The sequence below is a fragment of the Coregonus clupeaformis genome, chromosome 21, assembly GCF_020615455.1.
Source record: "Coregonus clupeaformis isolate EN_2021a chromosome 21, ASM2061545v1, whole genome shotgun sequence".
Taxonomy (NCBI): Eukaryota; Metazoa; Chordata; class Actinopteri; order Salmoniformes; family Salmonidae; genus Coregonus; species Coregonus clupeaformis.
In genome coordinates, this window is record NC_059212.1 from 35791309 (window position 1) to 35818241 (window position 26933).

The following is a 26933-nucleotide window of genomic DNA, read 5'->3' on the forward strand; positions in this document are numbered from 1 at the left end:
ATTTCGCATAATTAATTTTACCGACACAAAAATATCCCACCATGTCGAACAAACAAATTATCTGTCAGCATTCAAAATTGTACTGAAACATCCTGTTTCCATCACAGCTGTCATACAATTTTTTTATTCATTATGACTTTACTCGCATAAAAACCGTGGATGGAAACGTGGTTACTGTTATTGGTTAATGGAATGTGATGGAATATGAATATAAGTATGCATTAACACACAACAGACTGTGCCTTGCCAGGGAATTACCTCAGCGATGTGAGAAGGCACGAGGCCCAAGGCCTTTCTATTATTCTGCTATATCTGACTGCCTTATGTCAAGTTGGTCCAGTGTGTTGATAAGGCATTTTAAATCCAAAAATGTTTCAAATACGTCAAATCCCAAATCATTATTACATCATACATACAGTATGTACCAGAGTAGCTGTCATGATTGACAACACATTTTAGAATAAAATAATGGCCATCTTGGTCACAATGTAAATGTTTCCTACATTAGAATTTCTCAAACAAATATTCCATGAATCATTAAGTCAGTTATCAAAAAACACATAATAAAACATCAATTACTATTGGTTAGGTTACAGCATACCCAATGGCAATGCTATTGGGAGTTGATGCCAAGGACACATGCAGTATGTAATCCACTATATACATCGTTATGAGTACTAGATTTACAACAATATGCACACGACTGTAAGTCGCTTTGGATAAAAGCGTCTGCTAAATGGCATATTATTATTATTATTATATTACAACAGAACACAGTTTTTTTTAAGTACACATAAAGTACTGTTATACTCTGGCCTGGAGGTTTCAAAACTTCAATATGCCCCTAAACTGTAATTGCCCCTAAGGGGATAAATAAAGATGTATTGAATTGAACTGAATATGGTCGTAGGCCTACTTTGTGAATGCCCCACAATGTAATTAGGGCTGGGAATTGCCAGGGACCTCACGATACGATCACTGATACTTAGGTACCGATACGATATGTATTGCGATTTTCCAGATTCTTATGATTCTCACGATTCTATATGTATTGCGATTTGATACTGCAATTTTATTGCAATTTGATGTTCCAAACAAATTGCTCACTATACAGTATGTCTGCTGAAGAGGGACAAGAGAGAGCATGAGAAAATAATTGTTTTATTATATACACTACCGGTCAAAAGTTTTAGAACACCTACTTATTCAAGGGTTTTTCTTTATTTGTACTATTTTCTACAATGTAGAATAATAGTGAAGACATCAAAACTATGAAATCACACATATGGAATCATGTAGTAACCAAGAAAGTGTTAAACAAATCAAAATATATTTTATATTTGAGATTCTTCAAAAAGCCAGCCTTTGCCTTGATGACAGCTTTGCTCACTCTTGGCATTCTCTCAACCAGCTAACTATCAAATCAAATGTTATTTGTCACATGTGCCAAATACAACAGGTTTAGACCTTACCGTGAAATGCTTACTTAAAACGCCCTTAACCAACAATGCAGAGTTTTTAAAAAGTAAGTAAGAAAATATTTGCTTAAAACATTAAAAAACTAAAGTAAAAAACAGTAACACAATAAAATAACAATAACAAGGCTATATACAAGGGGCACCGGTACCGAGTCAATGTGCGGGGTACAGGTTAGTCAAGGTAATTGAGGTAATATGTACATGTGTACCTAACTGTTATAGGCCCATTTCTATTTTGCCCTGTTTATCAAAAGTGTTGTAAAAACGTGTCAATATTCAGCTGGCTGGCTTTCTTGATGTCTGTAGTATTCTCTCTGGTATGCAATCTGGTTTCCGCTCATGTTATGGATGTGTCACTGCAACCTTAAAAGGTCCTAAATGATGTCACCATTGCCCTTGATTCTATGCAATGTTGTGCTGCTCTTTTTATTGACTTGGCCAAAGCTTTTGATACGGTAGACCATTCCATCCTTGTCGGCACTCTCTCAAAGAGTGCAGTGTATAAAGTCAGAACGTCTGCTATCCCAGCCACTGCCTGTCACCAAGGGAGTACCCCACGGCTCGATCCTAGGCCCCACGCTCTTCTCAATTTACATCAACAATATAGCTCAGGCAGTAGGAAGCTCTCTCATCCATTTATATGCAGATGATACAGTCTTATACTCAGCTGGCCCCTCCCCGGATTTTGTGTTAAATGCTCTACAACAAAGCTTTCTTAGTGTCCAACAAGCTTTCTCTGCCCTTAACCTTGTTCTGAACACCTCCAAAACAAAGGTCATGTGGTTTGGTAAGAAGAATGCCCCTCTCCCCACCAGTGTGATTACTACCTCTGAGGGTTTAGAGCTTGAGGTAGTCACCCTATACAAGTACTTGGAAGTATGGCTAGACAATACACTGTCCTTCTCTCAGCACATATCAAAGCTGCAGGCTAAGGTTAAATCTAGACTTGGTTTCCTCTATCGTAATCGCTCCTCTTTCACCCCAGCTGCCAAACTAACCCTGATTCAGATGACCATCCTACCCATGCTAGATTACGGAGATGTAATTTATAGATCGGCAGGTAAGGGTGCTCTCGAGCGGCTAGATGTTCTTTACCATTCGGCCATCAGATTTGCCACCAATGCTCCTTATAGGACATATCACTGCACTCTATACTCCTCTGTAAACTGGTCATCTCTGTATACCCGTCGCAAGAACCACTGGTTGATGTTTATTTACAAAACCATCTTAGGCCTCACTCCCCCCTATCTGAGATACCTACTGCAGCCCTCATCCTCCACATACAACACCCGTTCTGCCAGTTACATTCTGTTAAAGGTCCCCAAAGCACACACATCCCTGGGTCTCTCCTCTTTCCAGTTCGCTGCAGCTAGCGACTGGAACGAGCTGCAAAAACACTAAAACTGGACAGTTTTATCTCCATCTCTTCATTCAAAGACTCAATCATGGACACTCTTACTGACAGTTGTGGCTGCTTTGTGTGATGCATTGTTGTGTCTACCTTCTTGCCCTTAGTGCTGTTGTCTGTGCCCAATAATGTTTGTACCATTTCTTGTGCTGCTATCATGTTGTGCTGCTGCCATGTTGTGTTGCTACCATGTTGTTTTCATGTTGGGTTGCTACCTTGCTGTGCTGCCGTGTGTTGCTGCCATGCTATGTTGTTGTCTTAGGTGTCTCTTTATGCAGTGTTGTGTTGTCTCACTTGTTGTGATGTGTGTTTGGTCCTATATTTATATACATTTATTCCAGCCCCCGTCCCCACAGGAGGCCTTTTGCCTTTTGGTAGGCCGTCATTGTAAATAAGATTTTTTCTTTTTCTTTTTTTTTTTCTTTCATTTAGCAGACGCTCTTATCGAGAGCGACTTACAGTTAGTGAGTGCATACATTTTCATACTGGCCCCCGTGGGAAACGAACCCACAACCCTGCCGTTGCAAGCGCCATGCTCTACCAACTGAGCTACAGGGAATTTGTTCTTAACTGACATGCCTAGTTAAATAAAGGTTAAATAAAAAATAAAACATGTAGTTAGGGGTAAAGTTACTATGTTACTGTATGTGTGACTCTATACCAAAACCAGATAGTATACCCAATAACAACTTGGCCTTCACAATGGATGAACAATACTGTGCTTTTGTTCATGAATGTCTGGATTAGATCATAATTTGACCTGCAGATGGCACCTCATGGGCAGAGTATCCCAACTTCTATATCACCGCCTGAGGTTTCAGTGTTCCATGCTACTAAAATGTATGTATTTAATCATGTATCATTACTACTAATCATGTATCAAACCACAGCTTAGATAAATTAAGGACGTGTCTGTAAGTGTGCATCCTGAGCTTCTCATCACTCACATCGTCTTTTACCAAGGCCACTAGAGTAGCCTGAACCACAACTAATGTTTTTCTTACAGTAGCCTATCATGTACAAAAAATATAATTACAGCTAGCCATGTTCAATGGCTAGTGTTCATTGACAGTGTACAATATTATTGATGTGACCATCATGTCCAATTCTGGATTTCCCTTTAGGCTATGGATCACCTTTAAACATGTACAACTTTCAGCACAGCAACACCACGGCAGGTCTAAGGTGAGTTACTGTACCTTGTCTGTAACAACACAAGCATCAAAGCTTTTGGTTTTAATCCAAAATTACTGTGACAATCAATTTCTACGCTCAGCGGTAGCCTTATGTGAATCTTGAGGGAGCATTAGGACTATACAAAAACCAACATGTCCACATCTGCCTCTATAGGGACAATAGGGACAGTGAATTAGTTCCAAGTTCTCTGAATCAAGATATTAGGCATTCCTCTCAAGCCTCAATTAATATAGAAACGACATCACTAAAACCGTTGAAATCCAAACTTTGTTTAGTCTGGAAAAGAACACAACACAATCCCAGAGACAAACCACAAACCACATAACCAGAAATGATTTGAAGAGACTCACGGTAGTGAAGTTCCATGGGTAACACTCCGCTCCCCGGAAGGTGCACTGCAGCAGCATGTCACTGATATCGTGGCCCGTGCGGTTGTAGAAGTCTGTCATGTTGAACTGCTTGGGCTTGAAATTGAGGAAGTTGGCCTTATCCTTGAGGGCGTCCAGCACCTCGGGCTCGGCCAGGTGAGTGTTAGCTATTTGATAGTTGGAGTTCAGGAGGGCCAAGAGCTCCCCCACATGATACAGGTCGTTCCTGGTGATCTGGGAGAAGCGAAACTCGTTGAGGTTGCAGAATGTCACAGCAGGGAAGGTGAGGTTAGGCGCCGCCACCTCATCCAGTTTAGTGACGTGAGGATACTCAAAGTAGTAGGACACGCGGTCCATGCACACCAGCATCAGCAGGGCCAGCGAGCCCAGGAACGAGAGCGTCCAGAGGAAGCGGCGAAACGTCATGTGCCCATAGGCAAATATGTGGCTCATGCCATGTAGCGTGGACATGTTGGCGAAGGCTTGCAGGTTGGAGGGCCGGATGCTCTCGATGCTTTCCTCTGAGTCCCCCTTCATGGTTGCAGGTTGGGTGAGTGATCCTCAAGACACTAGAATTTCCTCAACAACTACTTCAGGTTAGAGAGACTTGCTTAGCAACAGAACGTAGCATAAACCAAACAGTCGCCGGTGTTTTGGCGCGGCAGTCTGCGCCTTTTATTCCAACGATAAGCTGCAAGTGGCAAATTCTAACCGCTATCGTAAAATGGTTGTCAGCCGCTTTTACAATTTCTCTTTTATAACAATTCACCTTCTAGAGGGTCTTAGTTCTTCCATGTAGTCCCAGGTCCCCCCTTTTCTTTCAGGCTCCTCTTCTATTCTCTTTCTCTCTAGCGCTCGCTCTCTCTCTCCCGCTCTGCTGTCTTTTGTAGCAGAACCAAACACAATGACAGCTCCAGAAACACCCACTTCTACCAAAAAGGGAATGCCTTCTGAATCCTGGGCAGTGTGAAAAGGATAATGAAAAGAACAAACAGGAGAAAATAATGGACGCAAGTGAGGGAGAGGAGAGGGAGAGATGGGGACTGGTAATGAAAAGGGCTGCGGAGGGCTGAAGAGAGTGGTTCAGCCTCAACAGTCAATGGGACCCTTCCTCCTCCAATCGGCATGAACGCCACTACATTTCGGTGATGAAGGGATGCAATGGATTTGTGAATGGGGGGAAGGAATAAAGAGAGAGTGATGGCTCACTATCCCTCACTGCCACCTTCCTTTACTTTATATTCTCTCTCTGTCACTCTTCGTCTCTCTTTTCTCCAGATGAAAATGATGAGGGGGGGGGTCATAGACCTCCCACTAACCAACCTCTCCTGTGTGGTTGACAGACAAGCCCAGTGTTGGTAGGTAGCCTCCACGGTATGTACTTCCTTGTTTCTCTCTCATCCACAATTAGCAGGGAAGCCCATGCACATCTTGATGCTTTATGGCCACCTTCGCCAGCCTAGCCACTAAAGTCTGTTCAGCACCATTAGCGTTTCTCCTGATCTCAATGTACAGATTTCTATTCTTCCCTCTCTTTCGCTCTTGCTCGCTTGCTGCTCTTGCTCCCTCCCACCACCACTCTTCCTCGCCCCCGCCCCCCCTCTCTTTCCCTACCTCTTTAGTAGTCAGGATCCATCCTACTGCCGAATGGCTGCTTTGCCTGTGTGTCTGTGCTCACAGGGGGAGTTTCTCATTCTGTGCTGCCGGTAACTTCACTCGTTATGGTTTTCTAATGCGTTCTAACAGTCAGCATCTGTCATCTGCAATCTAGTGATAGCTCCTACTGTGTATGGGAATGCCACTGGTTGCATGTTGATATGGATGTAAAATTCATAGCCACAAAGAGTATGATTTATCTGTAACAGGGGATGTGGTTGCAAGAGCCTACATCTTCACATAGCTGAGAGCACTCGTCTCCATTTGATGTTCACCGACACAAGTCAAACAAATGATCCAAACATTGCAGAACTGAATCCATCGATCTTCTCATGGTGAAAATATTATTTTTCTCAGGAGTATTTGGTCTCTTGTAATATGATAGTGAACAGAACACATTGGCTGCCATTTCATTTCTGTTAGACTTCGGTTAGTATTAACGGGTCCTACATCCCCAGAGCTCATTGTCGCCGCCTTGGGCCAGGGGACCAACCAACCCCCGAAGGGTCTTTCCCTGATGATTATTGTTCCAAATATGGTCCAGGGATTCAAGGCTTGACCAATAATAATCGGCTTGGGCTTTTCATTGGGGTTAAAAGTTAATCTCATCCTAAAGAGAAACTGCTTTCATTATTCTTAAGAGCAAACAAGATGATCACTCATTGGCTCACCCTGAGAAGCCTCATTATCATAACAATTGGTGAATTACCAAAGATATGACCACAACCCTGGAGGATTAAATCAATATCATGTCCTGGTAACCAAGCGCTCACACTCACAGCATAGCAACCAACCATTACCCATCCGCGATACTAACTTCGTCAGTCGTGCTATTGAGATAATACAAAAAATACCCGGGTCATCCATCAACTTGTCAAACGGATATTGGCGTAATAGAAATAGCAATTTGAAAAACACTCTGAGGGAGACACAACATGATGCCTGGAGTGATAAGACAATTTGGGTTTTATGTCCACAGTCCACATTACTCTGTTTATTCTGCTTTTGTTTTTTCTGACAAGTTAAGACATTTTCTACAGCAATAAAATCTCAAATGTTTTGCAGTTGAAAATAGACGAGGAAAAAACAACCATCACCCTGCTGCGGGGGTAAGGGTATAAAGTATGAAGAAATATTTTGGTTAAAATTCTTATTACATCTTGGTCAGTCATTCATATACTTTTGGACACCAAAAATCCTCCCCACAGTGATAGCCAATGTGCTGTTAGTGTTGTGTTTTGACACAAAATAGCTGTCACCCATCACTTAGGTGGGTGCTATTCCTTGGAGTTGCATGAAGTGACCCCCATACTCCCCCTTTTGATGTAAAGGTCTTTGAGACCTAGTGAAAAGCTCTAAATAAGCAATCTATGATCATAATTACAATCCATCATTACATCCCTAATCAATAAAGTAACTCTGTTGTCAACTGCAATTGGTTCACCATATTTGCATACATTTCATCTAAATAATTTTTACTCAACAAACGTATTCAAGAAATGCAAATAACTAACTAATTTACAGCCTATGCACTTATTTGCATTTTACTTGTACAACATTTTACATTTACATTTTAGTCATTTAGCAGACGCTCTTATCCAGAGCGACTTACAGTTAGTGAATGCATACATTTTTCATACTGTAGTACATTATATGTAGACCGACAGATTATACAAAATCAAAAATGTTTGCATTCATGCTTGTTACGGATTGCAGAGGGGAAAACGGTGGACTTTTCCCTTAATAATTGGCTTTCAAGTGGCTGGTGATTTGCGAGGCATAATGCAGTGAATATTAATAGGAAGCACTCACTCCTAAGTGATATATAAATGGTTCTCTTTATGTGGGGCTTTTTGAATGTGTGTGCCTGTCACTAACTACAGCAAGTACAAACACAGTTAATCTCTCTGACTGCTATACAGCTCAACCTAAATGTAACAAAAGGTCTGCTCCTACACACAATGCACCAAATACCATGTCTTCACACTGCACCAAAGATAGGCTTTATACTGCACGATGCACCAAAGATAGGCTTTATACTGCACGATGCATCACATAAATGTCTTCATATTTTCTACTACTTCAGAGAAATGCTTGTAAATGCAAAGAGTCATCCTCATATTGACATGGTCAATTCAGTATTCAAGGAAACTGGAATGGAAGCAGCTAAAATGATACAGCTTGTGATTGATGTCCAGTACTCTGCATAGCTGCAGGGCCTAGTGGGATAAATTAAATAATGAGTTTTTAGACTTTATACTGATGGAGTGGTGACGGTTTGTTGGCTAGTTAACCGAGATAGTCCTACAACAGAAATAAATTGTAGCACTGAACTTTGAATCACACATGTACCTCAAGTCAGAATGCAGCAGGTGATGTGTTTGTTTTATGGTGTTATCAATAGAAGGAAACGTTTCCTGCAGTCAAATGACCAAATCGTCCTCTAGTGGCCTCATGGGTGGAATGTTATTAATATTTTTCATAATTTCATAATGAATCAACATTATTTAAAAATATATAAACAAATCTGGTGTTTCTATGTCAAACGGTTTTGTTATATTTCAGTCTTCTGTGATGTATATAAAGTGTAATATTGGGATGCAAACTCAAAATGGAATACATTTAAACTATATATCTGACATGGTACAGGGTGTCTTCTTTTTTTTAACCATCTGGGTGAGGTGTATAGATTTGTTTAAGACTACCAAGAAACACTCTGTGTGACCCTGATTTAGCCCACTACAGTAAAAAGGTTAAACATAACTTATAATTTATAACATACAACAGGGAAGGGAAACTCCAGTCCTCTGGGACCGAGGTGGTGTCACACTTTTCCCCCCCATCCCTAGCAAACACAGCTGATTAAACTAATTGCATTCTAAACTGAACATCATGGTTGATTATTGAAGTCAGGTGTGTTAGCTGGGGCTGGGCTAAAAATTGTGACACCAACCCCCTTGTGTCTGTCTCTTTGAATCCTGGTCTACATCTCTAAAGTACTCGTCTGGTGTATTACATATTGTTCTACTACAGCAAGTCCTTTAGGCTTGCCATTGTACAAATCTAAGGTCTCCAGCCAAGGAACCTAAAGATCACTCTTTCTCTTTTCAAATGCCAGCTCTGTTGGTATCTGCATTTGTAAAGTCATCCTCTCAATCACAAACCTACCCAAAGAAACACCATCTGCGCTATCCGGAACAGCCAAGCATGGCCAGGAAATGATCGGGTTCCTAATTTCTATTGAATACTTTGAGGAAGAAATCAAATATTAGGCACCAGAACGTTTAATGGTCCAATAGCTATTCCATTCCTCCTCATGTAATGAAATAAAATGCCATTGTCTCTTTTACATTTCCAATAACACGTCCAGACGATTCAGCCATTTCTATTTAATTCTGACCTTCTGACCTCTTTATAGACTTTTATTGAACTCATGAACCTGATGTAGATTGCTAGTGTCTGTTGTTATTCTGGCTCTGTCTCCTGTTTTCAGAAGCTCCTGTCCACAAGGACTATGTCCCCCTACTTTTTGGGCTAGTCATGCTACTCTTATTGATACTAATTAATTTTAGTAGTCTTTAGGATCATGGGTAAGGTTTTTTACTTGTCAGGTCACGTGTTCAGTAATAAACACAGTGCTCTAACCATGAGTAACAGGTGCTCTTGTTGGAAATGTAAGCCTATCAATCAATCAATCAATCAGTATTCATCATCATACACAGAAATCTCAACATTTATGTTTACAGTAAGCACTAAACAAAAACAGACTCCTTATAATGACTTATGCACTGGCTCTTCCACCTGAACACAGCCTTCGAGATCAGCTAAGCAACACACTTTGTGCCTCACCAAACCAAACTGCAGAGGGAGCTGGCCCAGGCCCCAAGCCTCAGAGGATGTGTTAGACCCCTTTCCAATGGGGCCCAGTGGGGTACTTTGTAAAAGGGTAAACTATCTGACATTTGAGAGCAGCATGGGCATCAGACAGTGATAGAGGGACTGGGACTGGGATGGTCCTCTATGCCCAGAATGATGCAGTGCCACTGTGCCAGAATGGAGGAGCCAGAGACAGAGCACATTAGGATTACAGGAAGACAGATGCTTGGACTGAGAACGTCACTGCACACCTTCACCTTGACAAACCTGATAACCAGCCCTTTTGCAAGACTAACACTAGGGTACATGTACTAACAGAATAGCACCCTGTTCATTTTCATCCAGAATACAGAACATTTTACAGAATACCAAAAGGGGCACTAATGTGCTTTGAATACACAATTGTGCTATAAGATGAAAACATGACATACATAGGACAAAGGTAAAATGGTACAATGAGTATATCAGAATCATAGCCATCAACTGCAAGAGACTACTGTGCCTACTGACACAATTTAGACATGGACATCTAGTAGCCAAATGCTTCTATATTAATCCTTAGCAACAGTAGTCAGGGAATGCAATGTCTGGTGTTATGTTTGATATGACACCAACTGCCTGACAGCAGAATGTTTTATAGACTACCAGTTATCTCTAAGATATATTGAAATGTTACTTAGCTATTTAGGGGGTTGTTTCAGGCCTCATTGAGGGAAGAGCAATTTGCAGGCGGGCGTTCTCAATCGATAGTGAGGGGAAACATTGTCATTAATCTCATTACAGTGCATGTATTAAAACTTGGCAAACAATCAACAGCTCTTTGAATGAAGACAACAGCCACACAGCTGGCACAATACACTCCAATACAGCCTAAAGGAATACATTTCCTAGAGGTTACTAAAGGCACAATCCATTTCTTTGTTCCTCTATGTGCGGCCTGAACATGTGTTTGTTTGACTCTCTGGTACCCTGATTGCCGTTAATCTTGTGTGTGTGTGTGTTGTTTCAGATGTTTCACTGGTGATTGTGTATCTCGTGTGATGTTTCTCATGTGCATTTCTCAGCACCGGTATATCTTACAAGACTCTTTACAACATTAATAGAAAGACTAAGGTCTTGGGTTGAAATACGGACCATTTTTATCCTCATGTCTTAGTCCAACATGAAGTTATAAGCCATCAAACACACTCTGTCCACTTGTGACAAGCAGCCCCATCAACGGGTTGGTTGTCACACAGTATGGGGTTGGTTGTCACAATGTTTGCTGGTAGCTTATTCCTTCTGCTTAATATCAACTATCAATCACTTAGATCATGTATTTTCAGGTAGAGATACCTCACGAAGCAACTGCTTTCTATCCTTCATCACGCGTTCTCTAAGTAGGCGGGCACGCAATGGATTATGGTCATGGTAGTTAATTACCACATTTTCTGGACTAAACTATGTAGAATATTGGCCTGTTGGAAACTACAACTCCCTACTACATCGCACAGTTCAGTCTTGATCTGATTTATCTCTAGAGAAACTGCACATCGAGCTCACAGAAAAAATCAAAAAAATTAATGGAATTCAAATAATTGAACCGACCTCGTCAATTAGTTGTTTACCTTCTACGGGATCGGTGTCCCGTATATGGGACGGTTGAGCTAACGTGAGCTAATGTGATTAGCATGACTGTTGTAAGTAACAGCAAACTTTCCAGGACATAGACATGTCTTATACGGGCAGAAAGCTTAAATTCTTGTTAATCTAACTGCACTGTCCAATTTACAGTAGCTATTACAGTGAAAAGATACCATACTATTGTTTGAGGAGAGTGCACAACAAAAAACATATCACGGCAACTAGTTTGATACATTTACATTTTTACATTTTAGTCATTTAGCAGACGCTCTTATCCAGAGCGACTTACAGTTAGTGAGTGCATACATTTTTTCTTTTCAAATATTGATTTATTTTTCATACATTCACCTCTGAAGGTAAATAATGTACTTACATTCAGTAATCTTGCTCTGATTTGTCATCCTAAGGGTCCCAGAGATCAAATGTAGCATAGTTTTGTTTGATAAAATCCATTTTTATATTCAAATGTAGGAACTGGGTTCTACAGTTTGAACCCCTGCTGTCTCTGGCTCCACACCCACCCCGCCCTGCCATCTAGATGTGTGAAAGTTAGTGTATATGCCAATGATCCATCATGTATGACAGTCCTGGGAGTGTGTAAACTTACATTTTGTATTACCATATCATTTTTGTATGTTCTCTATAGTTATGTACTTGAAAATGTATCAATTGACCAATTCGGCACATTTGGGCAGACTTGATACAAAATAGTCCAGTATTGCAACGCTTCACTGGATCAATCTGAAACTTTGCACACACATTGCTGCCATCTGGTGGCCAAAATCTAAACTGCACCTAAACTGCAATATTATATTGTGGCCTTTCTCTTACATTTCAAAGATGATGAAAAAAATAATAATTTGAAGACACATGTTTTTTTGTTTGTATTATCTTTTACCAGATCTAATGTGTTATATTCTCCTACATTAATTTCACATTTCCACAAACTTCAAAGTGTTTCCTTATAAATGGTATCAAGAATATACATATCCTTGCTTCATGTCCTGAGTTACAGGCAGTTAGATTTGGGTGTGTCATTTTAGGTGGAAATTGAAAAAAAGGGTCAGATCCTTAAGAGGTTAAAAACCGAAAAATAACCAACATTTCGGTTAATTGCTCAGCACTATATGTCGGGCAAAGGTGTTTGTGTTTCCTGGGAAGGGACAAAAGAGCTTGGGATTTATTGTATGCTGGCACTGGCAATGTCCCCGTACAATATGGTTATAATGGAGTTGATAGTGGGGCGGCAGGTAGCTTAGTGGTTAAGAGCGTTGTGCCAGTAACCGAAAGGTCGCTGGTTCTAATCCCCGAGCCGACTAGGTGAAAAATCTGTCGATGTGCCCTTGAGCAAGGCACTTAACCCTAATTGCTCCTGTAAGTCGCTCTGGATAGCGTCTGCTAAATGACTAAAATGTAAATAGTGAAAACCAACCCCACATTCTATGTGACAACCGTCAGATTATACTTAGCCCACCCAACTACCTCATTCCCATATTGTTATTTATTTTGCTCATTTGCACACCAGTATCTCTATTTGCACATCATCTTCTGCACATCTATCACTCCAGTGTTAATACTAAATTGTAATTATTTTGCACTATGGCCTATTTATTGCCTTACCTCCATAATTTACTACATTTGCACACACTGTATATAGATTTTCTATTGTATTATTGACTGTACGTTTTGTTTATCCCATATGTAACTCTGTGTTGTTGTTTTTAATCGCACTGCCTTTCTTTATCTTAGCCAGGTCGCAGTTGTAAATGAGAACTTCTCAACTGGCTTACATGATTAAATATAGGTGAAATTTAAAAAAAGAGTGAATGGAAATACACTCAAATTCTGTTAATAACGCAATTTGTGTTGACACGTATCGACCAGCAATGGGAGTACAGGTTAAATCTGCTACAGGGTAAATCTGCTACAGGTTACATCTGCTACAGGATACAACACACTACAGGTTACATCTGCTACAGGATACAACACACTACAGGTTACATCTGCTACAGGATACAACACACTACAGGTTACATCTGCTACAGGATACAACACACTACAGGTTACATCTGCTACTGCTGTTGATAGTCAGGCATCTGGCTAGCGGATGTACACACACAAAGCCAGCAGCGTCGCCTGGGAGATGGGTTTTTCATGCTGATACTGAACATCTCCATGCCGGCATCTCTTGGCTACGTATAACAACACAAAGAACATGGCCTTCAGTGGAGGGTCTAGTCCAGTACAAACCAGGGTCGCCGTTGATAATGGCTGACCCTGGCCGTGAACCCACTCTCCGAGGGTGTCTCAGGGAGAGTTGGGATATGCAAAAAACACATTTCCAATTCACACTTGTATAATACACACTTGTACATGTGTGAAATAGGACAAATATAAGCACCCTCCAAATGATTATTATTATATAAATGACAGCTTTACTGTGTGTATGGGAGACTGGGGTTGGTTGTCTCATGGGTTGGTTGTCACAATGCTTATTACTGCCAATCTAAAGGGGGCTGTGTAATCATTTTAAGGTTAAAATTGTGAATTCTTTGAAAGAACTCATCCACCTGGTCAATTCATGCCAGCTTAACAAAAGATTGAGGTGAGGGGAATTCATGTGTTTTTCATAGGTGAAAGTAAAAAACAGATGTCTTGGTATTTTCTTTATAAATGTTTGAACTATGGGAGTATAGATTAACAATTATGTTTGTTGAAAAGAGGAAAGGGAGAGCTACATTCCAAACACAGGAGGTTGGTGGCACCTTACTTGGGGAGGACGGGCTCGTGGTAATGGCTGGAACGGAATGAGTGGAACGGTATCAAATACATCAAAATACACCATTCCTTTCGCTCCGTTCCAGCCATTATTATGAGCTGTCCTCCCCTCAGCAGCCTCCAATGAATCCAAACCTATTTCTAGGTCAAGCAATGTGGTAACTAGCATGTTAATTAGCATTGGTTGGGGATGGTTATCACATGGAATGTGGGGTTGGTTGTCACTATCAACTCCATTATAACCATATCGTACAGGGACATTGGCAATGTCACTATACAATAAATCCCAAGCTCTTTTCTCCCTTCCCAGTAAACACAAACACCTTTGGCCGACATATAGTGCTGAGCAATTAATCGAAATGTTGGTTATTTCTCGTTTTAATTTGTTATTATTTATTAATTTTTCTCCCCATTCTCATCGCTGCAACTCCCCAACGGGCTCGGGAGGCGAAGGTCGAGTCATGCGTCCTCCGAAACATGACCCACCAAACCGCGCTTCTTAACACCCGCCCGCTTAACCTGGAAGCCAGCCACACCAATGTGTCGGAGGAAACATCGTTCAACTGATGACCGAGGTCAGCCTGCAGGCGCCCAGCCTGCCACAAGGAGTCGCTAGAGCACGATGAGCCACCCCGGCCAAATCCTCCCCTAACCCGCAAGCCGCTGGGCCAATTGTGGCCGCCCTATGGGACTCCCGATCACGGCCGGTTGTGATACAGCCCGGGATCAAACCTGGGTCTGTAGTGACACCACTAGCACTGCGATGCAGTGCCTTAGACCGCTACGCCACTCGGGGGCCCTTATTTTTAAAAATTGTAACAACTAATTGACGACGTCGGTTCAATTATTTGAATTCCATTTTGTTAATTTTTTTTCTGTGAGCTCGATGCGCAGTTTCTCTAGAGATAAATCAGCTCAAGCCCAAACTGTGCGATGTAGTAGGTAGTTGTAGTTTCAAACAGGACAATATTCTACATAGTTTAGCCCAGAAAATGTGGTAATTAACTACAATGACCATAATCTGTTGTGCACCCGCCTACTTGTCCGCTCTGTGTGGAGAGAAGAGAAAAGAGAATGTGTGATCGAGAGGGATAGAAAGCAGTTGCTTCATGAGGTATTCACCTGGTTATCCCCCTTCTGATAACCAGGTGGCAAATCGCATCTCTGCATGTCTGGCAGACATATCAGTATGGATGACGGATCACCACCTCAAGCTGAACCCTGGCAAGACGGAGCTGCTCTTCCTCCCGGGGAAGGACTGCCCGTTCCATGATCTCGCCATCACGGTTGACAACTCCGTTGTGTCCTCCTCCCAGAGTGCGAAGAGCCTTGGCGTGACCCTGGACAACACCCTGTCGTTCTCCGCTAACATCAAGGCGGTGACCCGCTCCTGCAGGTTCATGCTCTACAACATTCGGAGAGTACGACCCTGCCTTACACAGGAAGCGGCACAGGTCCTAATCCAGGCACTTGTCATCTCCCGTCTGGATTACTGCAACTCGCTGTTGGCTGGCCTCCCTGCCTGTGCCATTAAACCCCTACAACTCATCCAGAACGCCGCAGCCCGTCTGGTGTTCAACCTTCCCAAGTTCTCTCACGTCACCCCCCCTCCTCCGCACACTCCACTGGCTTCCAGTTGAAGCTCGCATCCGTTACAAAACCATGGTGCTTGCCTATGGAGCAGTGAGGGGAACGGCACCTCTGTACCTTCGGGCTCTGATCAGTCCCTACACCCAAACGAGGGCATTGCGTTCATCCACCTCTGGCCTGCTGGCTCCCCTTCCTCTGCGGAAGCATAGTTCCCGCTCAGCCCAGTCAAAACTGTTCGCTGCTCTGGCACCCCAATGGTGGAACAAGCTCCCTCACGACGCCAGGACAGCGGAGTCACTCACCACCTTGCGGAGACATTTGAAACCCCACCTCTTTAAGGAATATCTGGGATAGGATAAAGTAATCCTTCTACCCCCCCCCCAAAAAAAAATTGTAAAGTGGTTATCCCACTGGCTATAGGGTGAATGCACCATTTTGTGAGTCGCTCTGGATAAGAGCGTCTGCTAAATGACGTAAATGTGCCCTTGAGCTAGGCACTTAACCCTAATTGCTCCTGTAAGTCGCTCTGGATAAGAGCGTCTGCTAAATGACTAAAATGTAAAATGTAATGTATCTCTACCTGAAAATACATGATCTAAATGATTGATAGTTGGCTTTCAGCAGAAATAAAAGTATGCCTTATTTACTTTGAAGAACTACTAATGTAATACACTGAGTGTAAAAAAAACATTAGGAACACCTTCTTAATATTGAATTGCACCCCATTTGGCCCTCAGAACAGTCTCAATTTGTTGGGGCATGGACTCTACAAGGTGTCGAAAGCGTTCCACAGGAATACTGGCCCATGTGGACTCCAGTGTTTCCCAAAGTTGTGTCAAATTCGCTGGATGTCCTTTGGGTGGTGGACCATTCTTGATACACATGGGAAACTGTTGAACGTGAGAAACCCAGCAGTGTTGCAGTTCTTGACGCACTTAAACCGGTGCGCCTGGCACCTACTACCATACTCCATTCAAATGCATTTAAATATTTTGTCTTGTCCATTCACCCTCTGAATTGCACACATACACAATCCGTCTCAAAGCTTACAAATATGTGTTTACCCGTCTCCTCCCCTTCATCTACACTGATTGAAGTGAATTTAAGAGGTGATATCAATAATGGATCATAGCTTTCACCTGGATAGTCTATGCCACGGAAAGAGCAGGTGTTCCTAATGTTTTGAACACTCAGTGTATACACAACAACTGAAATATTTTATTTAAGTAATGTAATGTGAATAAATGATGGTTAATAAGTGATAAGCAGTAATGGGCAGTCACTACCATCATGGGACTTTTATTAATTGTTTTATTCTGTGTTGTTACAGCATTCAACCCACATTCAGTGCATTCGGAAAGTATTCAGACCCCTTCACTTTTTCCACATTTTGTTACATTACAGCCTTATTCTAAATTGGATTAAATTGTTTTTTCCCCCTCATCAATCTGCACACAATACCTCATAATGACAAAGCAAAAAATTGTTTTTAGAAATTTTTGCAAAAAAACTGAAATATCACATTTACGTAAGTAGTCAGACCCTTTACTCAGTACTTTGTTGAAGCACCTTTGGCAGCGATTACAGCCTCAAGTCTTCTTGGGTATGACGCTACAAGCTTGGCACACCTGTATTTGGGGAGTTTCTCCCATTCTTCTCTGCAGATCCTCTCAATCTCTGTCAGGTTGGATGGGGAGCATCGCTGCACAGCTATTGTCAGGTCTCTCCAGAGATGTTCGATCGGGTTCAAGTCCGGGTTCTGGCTGGGCCACTCAAGGACATTAAGAGACGTGTCCCGAAGCCACTCCTGCATTGTCTTGGCTGTGTGCTTAGGGTCGTTGTCCTGTTGGAAGGTGAACCTTTGCCCCAGTCTGAAGTCCTGACCCCTCTGGAGCAGGTTTTCATCAAGGATCTCTCTGTACATTGCTTTGTTCATCTTTGCCTCGATCCAGTCCCTACCACTGAAAAACATCCCCACAGCATGATGCTGCTGCCACCACCATGCTTCACCGTAGGGATGGTGCCATGTTTCCTCCAGATGTGACACTTGGCATTCAGCCCAAAGAGTTCAATCTTGGTTTCATCAGACCAGAGAATCTTGTTTCTCATGGTCTGAGAGTCCTTAAGGTGCCTTTTGACAAACTCCAAGCGGGCTGTCATGTGCCTTTTACTGAGGAGTGGCTTCCGTCTGGCCACTCTACCATAAAGTGGTGGAGTGGAGTGCTGCAGAGATGGTTGTCCTTCTGGAAGGTTCTCCCATCTCCACAGAGGAACTCTGGAGCTCTGTCAGAGTGACCATCGGATTCTTGGTCACTTCTCTGACCAAGGCCCTTCTCCCCCGATGGTTCAGTTTCGCCGGACGGCCAGCTCTAGGAGGAGTCTTGGAGGTTCCAAACGTCTTCCATTTAAGAATGATGGAGGCCACTGTGTTCTTGGGGACCTTCAATGCTGCAGAAATGTTTTGGTACCCTTCCCCAGATCTGTGCCTCGATACAATCCTGTCTCGGAGCTCTACGGACAATTCCTTCGACCTCATGGCTTGGTTTTTGCTCTGACATGCACTGTCAACTGTGGGACCTTATATAGACAGGTGTGTGCCTTTCCAAATCATGTCCAATCAATTGAATTAACCACAGGTGGACTCCAATCAAGTTGTAGAAACATCTCAAGGATGATCAATGGAAACAGGATGCCTCTGAGCTCAATTTCGAATGTCATAGCAAAGGGTCTGAATACTTATGTAAATAAGTTATTTCTGTTTTATACATTTGCAAACCTTTCTAAATGTTGTTTTTGCTTTGTCATTATGGAGTATTGTGTGTAGATTTATGAGATTCTATTAATTTTTTTATCCATTTTAGAATAAGGCTGTAACGTAACAAAATGTGGAAAAAGGGAAGGGATCTGAATACTTTCCGAATGCACTGTAATGCATAGGGCATTTAATGTCTAAAAATATAATCGAAACCGAAAACCGTGATTATCTTTTCTTAATCGAACCGAAACCGAACTGACCTCAAAAAGCACTAATGGCTCAGCACTACCAACATATCAAAATGTACTAGGAATATGTTGTGTGGAGAGCGTTTGCCGAGGGATCAAAATAGGATGTTGATGCCTGGCCGATCTATAAACGATGTAGAACCGTAGAATTTAGAATGTAGGTATTCTAATACATCTGTGAGACGACTTGCCACTTAGCAAACAATGTCTAAACTGCATCTTCCCAATGCATCATGTATACATCTGTTGGGCAGAGGTATCTGTGCTATCTGGGTTTCTTTCCTCTCTTTCACACACACATGTTTTCTGTCAAACACCCACACATGTACATGTGTGCAAACACACATATACACACACAAATGTACTCAAAATGTAATATGTTGTTCTTAAGGCATAAAATGCTGAATTTTGTTTGGAATATGGTTCGATCAAAGAAAGGCTTTCTAAGACACTGTATACTATATTGCCTCACTTCCTGTTACAAAAGGAATAAGCTACCAGCAAACATTGTGACAACCAACCCCATACTGTGTGACAACCAACCCGTTGATGGGGCTGCTTGTCACAAGTGGACAGAGTGTGTTTGATGGCTTATAACTTCATGTTGGACTAAGACATGAGGATAAAAAGAGTATGTATTTCAACCCAATACCTTAGTCTTTCTATTAATGTTGTGAAGTGTCTTGTAAGGTATACTGGTGCTGAGAAATGCACATAAAAAGACTAAAAAGTGTGTATAAATGGTGGTTTGCAAGTCTCCCCTACTGTATACATGACTGAGGTCATTGACCTTGAATGATGTTGTTGTTCGAGATAAGGACTTTATGTTCCATTTTTATTCGACATGTGAATAACCTGGGTCTTTGAACCTGGATTTCCTGCATGACACAATACTGTGATAGCTCACTGAGCTAAAGCTTGAACATTAGCTTGGGGAACATACACAAGTCTTGAGGTCTTAGGCAACGTGGTTACTCATCAAGCGAGTGTGGTTCACTGAACACCCTCGGTTACACACAGCTGATGGAATAGAATGGGTGTTGTTGTGTGCTTGTGGAGAAAAGAACCCCAAGCAATTAGCAAGAGCTAAGGTCTGAGACCTGTGCTCCATGGCAATCTACTGTGGGGAGGCTTAAGCCTCACGACGGTCTGGAAGACACAGCTAATAAGAGATTGCTAATTGTAGCAGCCAGGAGAGGACACTCCATTGATCAAAATACATTTAATAAAATCTCTCCAAAGTGTGTGGAAGAAATAAAAGAAGCTTGTTCAAGGTTTGGAATAATAAGCTCATTGCTCATTTAGAGCTAACTTTGTACTTGATGAAGCTGTTAGTGGGTTTTGACTAGGTGGCACACAGCTATAACCGGAAGTTACTTTTTCGTAGCAGGTTTGGAGAAATTACGAAGCAGGTTAGGAGAATTAACATAGCAGGTTAGGAGAATTAGGTTAAAGTTAGGAATAGGGTAAGCTCTCCTAACCTGCTATGAAAAGTAACTTCCAGTCTTAGCTGTACTCCATCTAGTCACAACCCTGTTAGTGCTGGCACTAGCAGAGTCCCAGTGGATCCTGGGAAAGCTCTGGTGTAAAACAGATCCTCTCCCCTAGTCCCTGTGCTCTCATTGGTTGGTTCGTTTGGTTGCCAATTTTACTACAGGAAGCTCACCACACATTAGCTTCAACTAGTAATGTCCTGGTAAGGTGGTGATTCATTCGTTATATGATGAATTATCAATCTCCATAGTCCAGTCAAGTTCATGAAATCATGGTAGTCTAGTTTAGACGGGCCTATATGTCACGAATCAGGACATCCTAACATGATGAAACATTCATGGCAAAAACACACAAAAAGATAAGGGAAAGGGGGATTCCTAGTCAGTTGTACAACTGAAAGCATCTTCCACATTGAACCCAACCCCCTGATTCAGAGAGGTGCGGAGGGCTGCCTTAATCGACATCCACGTCTTCGGCGACTGGGGAACAGTGGGTTAACTGCCTTGCTCAGCGGCAGAATGACAGATTTTTACCTTGTCAGCTCGGTGATTCAATCCAGCAACCTTTCGGCCCAACGCTCCTACCCGCCAGGCTAGAAAGTCTTACCTTCAAAGTATAATGTCTGCTGCATATGATGAAACTGTCCAATTCCTGCAATGACAGACACATGGACTTTCATCAACAGACAAGCTCTGGAATCCTGTGATAGGAGCTGGGAGATATGACAAGGCCACATATGGACATCACGCATATGTTAGTCTTCACAAAGACCTTGTCAGAGACTCACAAAATACACAACAGGTGGTTTGCCATCTGAAGTGTCAAATGGATTTAATTCTGACTTACTGCAAAACCCTCTTTAGATAGTCGTGAATTAAACACGGAATGGTACATGAAGGTTATGATCAATCCTTCTGTGGTTAAAGATAATTTCCTTGACTATATTGACACAGTTTTGAACAAAAACAGATGTTACTGTGGTGCTAGTTTATGTATCTTTTTTTTTATGAACACACAGTATCTTGTTTTAGGTCTAATCAAACCACAGACATTCTCACAACAGTTGTTTTCAGTTACCTTGATGCTTCCTTGCAAAACACTTTTCTTCCACAATGATGACCATAAGCCCAGTGGTACTGTGAATCCACACCAACCAATCACTCTGCAAACCTAAGACTGAAAATACACTGAACAAAAATATAATCGCAACATGTAAAGTGTTGGTCCCATGTTTTAGTGAGCATTTCACCTTTGCCAAGATAATCCATCCACCTGACAGGTGTGGCATATCAAGAAGCTGATTAAACAGCATGATCATTACACAGGTGCACCTTGTGCTGGGAACAATAAAAGGCCACTCTAAAATGTGCAGTTTTGTCACACAACACAATGCCACAGATGCCTAAAGTTTTGAGAGAGTGTGCAATTGGCATGCTGACTGCAGGAATGTCCACCAGAGCTGTTGCCAGAGAATTTAATGTAATTTCTCTACCATAAGCTGCCTCCAACATCGTTTTAGAGAATTTGGCAGTACGTCCAACCAGCCTCGCAACCGCAGACCACGTGTAACCACGCCAGCCCAGGACCTCCACATCCGTCTTCTTCACCTGCAGGATCGTCTGAGACCAGTCACCCGGACAGCTGATGAAACTGTGGGTTTGCAGACCCAAATACTTTCTGCACAAACTGTCAAAAACCATCTCAGGGAAGCTAATCTGCGTGCACGTCATCCTCAGCAGTTCGGCGTCGTAACCGACTTCAGTGGGCAAATGCTCACCTTCGATGGCCACTGGCACTCTGGAGAAGTGTGTTCTTCACAGATGAATCCCGGTTTCAACTGTACTGGGCAGATGGCAGACAGAGTGTATGGTGTAATGTGGGCAAGCAGTTTGCTGATGTCAACATTGTGAACAGACTGCCCCATGGTGGCGGTGGGGTTACGGTATGGGCAGGCATAAGCTACAGACAATGAACACAATTGCATTTTATCCAGGGCAATTTGAATGCACAGAGATACCGTGACGAGATCCTGAGGCGCATTTTCATGCCATTCATTCGCCGCCATCATCTCATGTTTTAGCATGATAATGCATGGCCCCATGTCACAAGGATCTGTACACAATTCCTGGTAGCTGAAAATGTCCCAGTTCTTCCATGGCCTGCATACTCACCAGACATGTCACCCATTGAGCATGTTTGGGATGCTCTGGATTGACGTGTATGACAGCGTCTTCCAGTTCCCGCCAATATCCAGCAACTTCGCACAGCCATTGAAGAGGAGTGGGACAACATTCCACAGGCCACAATCAACAGCCTGATCAACTCTATGTGAAGGAGATGTGTCGCACTGCATGAGGCAAATGGTGGTCATACCAGATACTGACTGGTTTTCTGATCCATGCCCCTACCTTTTTTTTAAGGTATCTGTGACCATCAGATGCATATTTGTATTCCTAGTCATGTGAAATCCATAGATTAGGGCCCAATTAATTTATTTCAATTGTCTAATTTCCTTATATGAACTGTAACTCAGTAAAATCTTTGAAATTGTTGCGTTTATATTTTTGTATTTATATTATTGTGACATATATTATTTGCATGTTGAGAGTAAGTGACATGTAGGCTACCTTGTGTGATTACATGCTGCATTTGGTGTCTCCTGAAAATACAGAATACAGGAGTCTTTCAAATGATAACAAAAATATTCAGCCAATTTGCAAGGATGAAAGTTACATTTTCATAACAAATTATACACACAGTCAAGGACCATTAGGCACTGTGTAAATTGCTAAGGTAAGTGTGACCACTGTTGCCATTCTACAAGAAAATGAATTAACTTCTACTCCAAAATCTGAATCACTTGAGGTGATGATCACTGTTATTGATGCAATGCTTATTGATGCGTACAAAGCTGGTGCACGCGCGACCCCCAGTGGATTGTGCATGAATGACAGGCTGATTTTTCAATATACTGCACCTGCACGGACACCACGTGAGCTGTCCATTAATTAATGGCCACTTAAAAACAGGTTGTGGCAGCTTGATGAGATGGGAATTACTGGTGAATAGCCCACAACAGTGCCGTCAGCATTATACATACAATCACGGTTGCACTGTGTCTAAAGGTAGGTCTTATGCATAAACAAACGTGCACCTTATCAGGCCAATTTAATGTTTAATTCGTGACTTATCACCTACTGTTGTTGTATCTCACAGTTTTTGAAATGAGTAACGATGTAACCAAGAAGAAGGGAAAGGCAGTCGGGGAGAAGAAGACTAAAAGAAAAGCCAAGAGGAGAGAAACTTATGCAGTGTATATCTATAAAGTTTTGAAGCAGGTAAGTGTCGGAAAATGTGCTTTCATGTGGATGTTTTTTTTTGCCTTCTCTTGTTTTAAAGACCTTAGTTTCGCCCATGCGCAATTAGGCTGGAGACGAGGTTATTTTGCATATCTATCCTATCAAGATTATATTTTAACCGCCTAGTCTATTGAGGCAGCGGTGCCTCAATCTAACATAAGAAAATCGCCATCAAAATCCGTCAGTTTAAAGTAGAGATCTGTTTTTTGCATGGGCTGCGTCTCAATCCACCGCATCCTTTTATGTCGCTCTTCCGCATCTGTGGTGGAAAGTGGCAGAGCTACAGAGCTGTTTGTCAGACCAGGAGACATCCCGAAAATCTGTCTTTTCACGAAAACATCTAAACCTTTGGGCCACAAACTAATATGAACACCCTATAGAAAGGGGAGACTCATGAAGGTGTCCACCGTTTTGCTCTAAAGTTAACCCATACAAATTAATGGAGGTTTGTGCCAACAAATAAGGGGTTAAATATGTGTTTAAACAAAGTGTTTTCTTATATCTCATAGATATAGGACAGACACTTCAACCTTATTTTAGTAGTTTTTTTTGTTGTGTTATTGAATGTGTTTCTGTAGTAGTAAAGGCCAAACTCAGTATTTTATCTAATTTAAAATAAAATTTTTGGGATACCTAAGGGGTCCTAAAATTCCAATATCTAAATGATCCATGGTATGACCTTAACAAGACAATATGTATGTCTGTTTTAGAACCCCCCCAACAGTGTAGACTTTAAAGAATTAAAGGCACTAACTACTACTACTGTACTTCTCTTTGACTTGATGACATGTGTTCTTTGTCTCTAGGTCCATCCTGACACGGGCATCTCCAGCAGAGCAATGAGCATCATGAATTCCTTTGTCAACGATGTGTTTGAGCGCATTGCAACTGAAGCATCTCGTCTGACCCAGTACAACAAACGCTCAACCATCACCAGCCGAGAGGTACAGACCGCAGTCCGACTCTTGCTACCCGGAGAGCTGGCTAAGCACGCCGTGTCCGAGGGCACCAAAGCTGTCACCAAATACACCAGTTCAAAGTAGAAAATGAGTGCGTCAAAGGCCGCAGAAACCCAATTAAGGCAATGGATGCACCACTAAGTTGTTTAAGTTGACTCATTATTTTGGTAAATAAATGCACTAAATTGATATTGTTGTTTTTTTTGTCCCCAAGATTAGATTAAAAGCTTCTGCAATTTTCATTTTTTACCACTAGATGGACCATTGCTTTAGTCATATTAACATACACATCAAATACCCTCATCACAACATTGGCAACCTCTACCCAGACCCCATGCAGGTAGCTCAATTTACATCACTGCACATATCTGATTTATGGGCTATATGGCAATCTAATATAAAGGTGGCTGTTATGGAAAGGTTTTGCTGAAGCTATCAAATAACCAACTCATCAAGCTTTAATTATTTGAATCGGATGAGAAGTGCTAAGGCAAAAACAAACATTCACCCGTGGGGGCCCCAGGACTGAGTTTGGAAAATCTGATCTAGAGGACCAGTGCTGTGAGGCTAAAAACAGTGTGCTATCCCAGTCCTTTTTGCCGCAATATAGAGGGCAATTTAATGGCTTCAAGGTCTAGAGTTGTGTTTGAGGGTTCTATACAATATCAGCCCTTTACCTAAAATTTCAGAATGCAGTGATTCAATTGGCTCAAATCGTATTTACTGTTTTCTATCCAATTAGTCATATCAAAGCATCTTAAACAATGTTATCTCCCTCCACCTATCAGACATGTCTGGGAGGAAATGAAAGAATCAATAGATTAGGCATGTCATTATAAGCCATCTAAATAGCTGCGTTTTACACAGGCATCCGAATTATTGGTCAAAAGACCAATTAGTGAATACAAATATCAGAATTGGTTTACCTGTCTAAATGCAGCCCAAGTAGGCCTTTTCTGAGCTGCTGATGTTGAAAGTGGAAAACCGTCCAAAGGGAATGCAAGTGATACAGCCTCATGCTTACATTTTCAAATTAAATAATACAAATCTAGCCTATAATCATAAATGTGAATTCACTGAATAGTCTTTGATTACTGCATATTAACACGAATGCAGTCTAATTAGGAGAAAATGAAATGGAGGTCTTTACAATTAGGATAATGTTTACATCCTGCCATATATAAATAACCCCTATAATTATAGCTATTACCCTTATCAACAGCCCAGAAAGTCAAGCAGTATTCAATGTTATTGTGCTTGTATACCAGACAGTTCCTCCTCCCCTCTGTCACTCTCATGGTATCCATTTCAGATGTTTCTTCCTGATATGTTGCTAATGACACATCTATGGACCACGGCTGTGATCTGATGCCATCATTAATAGCTAGCATGGCAGTAGTGTTTTTGTAAATGATTATCATTATGGCTATTTGTGCGACTGCCTGGGTATAACACCCCCCCCTAACCCCATAAGATCCCAACTCCAGCCTCGGTCTTTGTAGCCATTGCTGTCTCCTTTAGGGAGTGTTATAAACATTATGGATGGATACATTAGTGACTGATGCAGAAGCACCGGGCTCGCCTGCCTTGTTTTGGTGCAAGAGAGAGCTGCATCATTAGAAAATGTTCCACTTGGCATACTAACTGCACTCCCAATGAAATGAGGTTGTGATATATGGTAAAAGTTATAGAGGGACTATTAGGTTGAAATATGAACCCCTCAATTGTCATAATGAAGCAGGGGGCTATTTGCGTGCATGGCGATTAGGTCGTTATAGGGGGAGACAATTGGAATCGGTAACGACACACAATACATTATAGGGCCTAGGCTAGGTAGTGGGTTTAGAGGGGGGTGAAAGTAATCATGCCTTCACAGAATGGTACAGAGCTTCCATCAACCAACAATTCAAATTCATGTTTTGTTCCCCCTAACATTTCTAGCATCAAAGTGATGAGAAGGGGACCGAGGTTGGTTGGACTGGAATCCGGCATTTCTCGGTGTAGGCTCTTTAAGGACTTTGATGGACATCAAATTCGGGTATGAGTCATATTCCTGCCTTTGTTGCCATCACCAGGCATTTGTGGCCCATAATGGCCCCTCAAAGACGAGCTTACACAGAGGGAGGCATATAGTGATCCAAATG

At 41.9% G+C, this 26933-nt stretch overlaps 2 protein-coding genes across 2 annotated transcripts in view; one reads left to right on the plus strand and one right to left on the minus strand.

Annotated features, from left to right (window-relative positions):
- Positions 1-5991, minus strand: part of LOC121535351 (acid-sensing ion channel 1C-like) — a 185902-nt gene extending 179911 nt beyond the window's left edge. Inside the window, exon 1 of the mRNA XM_041842347.2 lies at positions 4434-5991. Within this exon, the coding sequence (XP_041698281.1) occupies positions 4434-4988 (555 nt within the window). The 5' untranslated portion in view covers positions 4989-5991. The remainder of the gene's footprint in view (positions 1-4433) is intronic.
- Positions 5992-23495: 17504 nt separating this feature from the next.
- Positions 23496-24978, plus strand: LOC121534655 (late histone H2B.L4). Its single transcript, XM_041841236.1, has 3 exons — positions 23496-23596; positions 23688-23809; positions 24637-24978. Exons 1-3 carry the CDS (start codon positions 23515-23517, stop codon positions 24871-24873), a joined length of 441 nt encoding a protein of 146 aa, XP_041697170.1. The 5' UTR covers positions 23496-23514; the 3' UTR covers positions 24874-24978.
- Positions 24979-26933: the final 1955 nt, after the last annotated feature.